Genomic DNA, 1027 nt, shown 5'->3' on the forward strand with positions numbered 1-1027 from the left:
CGGCCTCCCGCTTCTCACCCGGGGGCTTTTCTCCTGTGTCCGTGACAGGTCACAGATGCCCCGTCCCAGGAAGGTCGCCTCTCAGAGCGGGAGCCCGCCTCACCCAATGCGGAAAGCGACAATGTCTACCTCGTCAGGGCACAAGGATTCCCGTTCTCGTGCACCGAGGAAGATGTCCTCACCTTCTTTGATAGTATGGGTGTTCATTTGCCTGCCTAACTGTTCTGCATGCTGGTATTGAGCCCATTAGTTCATGACTACTTAACAGAAGGAAAATTTAGAGATCGTTAGCCAGAGAAAGATGAGGTCTTAGTATTACTGCAAAATTATTCACAATTGACACGTCTAAAGGGAATAATCAGCTTACAAACTGCTGGACACTGACTAGAAGCTCCTCCTTATGGTCTCTTATATTTAATTGGACAAGTCTTTCCCTTCTTAATCAGTGTCTCCACAGCAAAGGCAATCCAATTCAAAGTGATGCTCTTACAGACCACTATGGCTGGCCCAAACTCCTCTCTTTTCAAGAAACTGGAGGGTTTCATTGATTGCAGTGCGGCGTTGTTTTCTGATCCTAATTCATAGCTTTTACATACCTTTGTGGGGCTGATCCTCCCTACTATGCTGCATCTCCCCAGGGGCCAGATGCAAGTTTTTAAATTACTTGCTAACCTGCCAAATTAAAGCAAGTCGGTGTGACGTTAGACTTCATGGTGGAAGCGCAAGTGTTCTGCCCTTTGTTCTGCAGTGCTGAGGGGATGAGCCCTGTGCGCTGTAGATCCCCCTGTTTGATGCAGTCCTGTATGCTCCTGTGTTGTGTGTCCCTTCGTTTCCAGGCTGTAGAATTCGAAACGGTGAGAACGGGATTCACTTCCTCTTAAACAAGGATGGGAGGCGCAGGGGGGATGCCTTGATCGAGCTGGAGTCCAAAGCAGACGTCCAGAGAGCCCTGGAAAAGCACCTGAGATACATGGGCCCACGCTATGTGAAAGGTGGGCTTGGAACAGCGTGAGTTACGAGTTACATT

At 49.1% G+C, this 1027-nt stretch overlaps 1 protein-coding gene across 1 annotated transcript in view; it reads left to right on the forward strand.

Moving 5' to 3' along the window:
• GRSF1 (G-rich RNA sequence binding factor 1) overlaps nucleotides 1-1027 on the forward strand; it is a 9950-nt gene that overhangs the window by 3281 nt on the left and 5642 nt on the right. Inside the window, 2 exon segments of the mRNA XM_017738944.1 lie at nucleotides 49-193; nucleotides 837-992. Coding sequence (XP_017594433.1) covers nucleotides 49-193; nucleotides 837-992 — 301 coding nt within the window.

This window comes from Corvus brachyrhynchos, unplaced genomic scaffold, assembly GCF_000691975.1.
Source record: "Corvus brachyrhynchos isolate BGI_N302 unplaced genomic scaffold, ASM69197v1 scaffold597, whole genome shotgun sequence".
NCBI lineage: Eukaryota > Metazoa > Chordata > Aves > Passeriformes > Corvidae > Corvus > Corvus brachyrhynchos.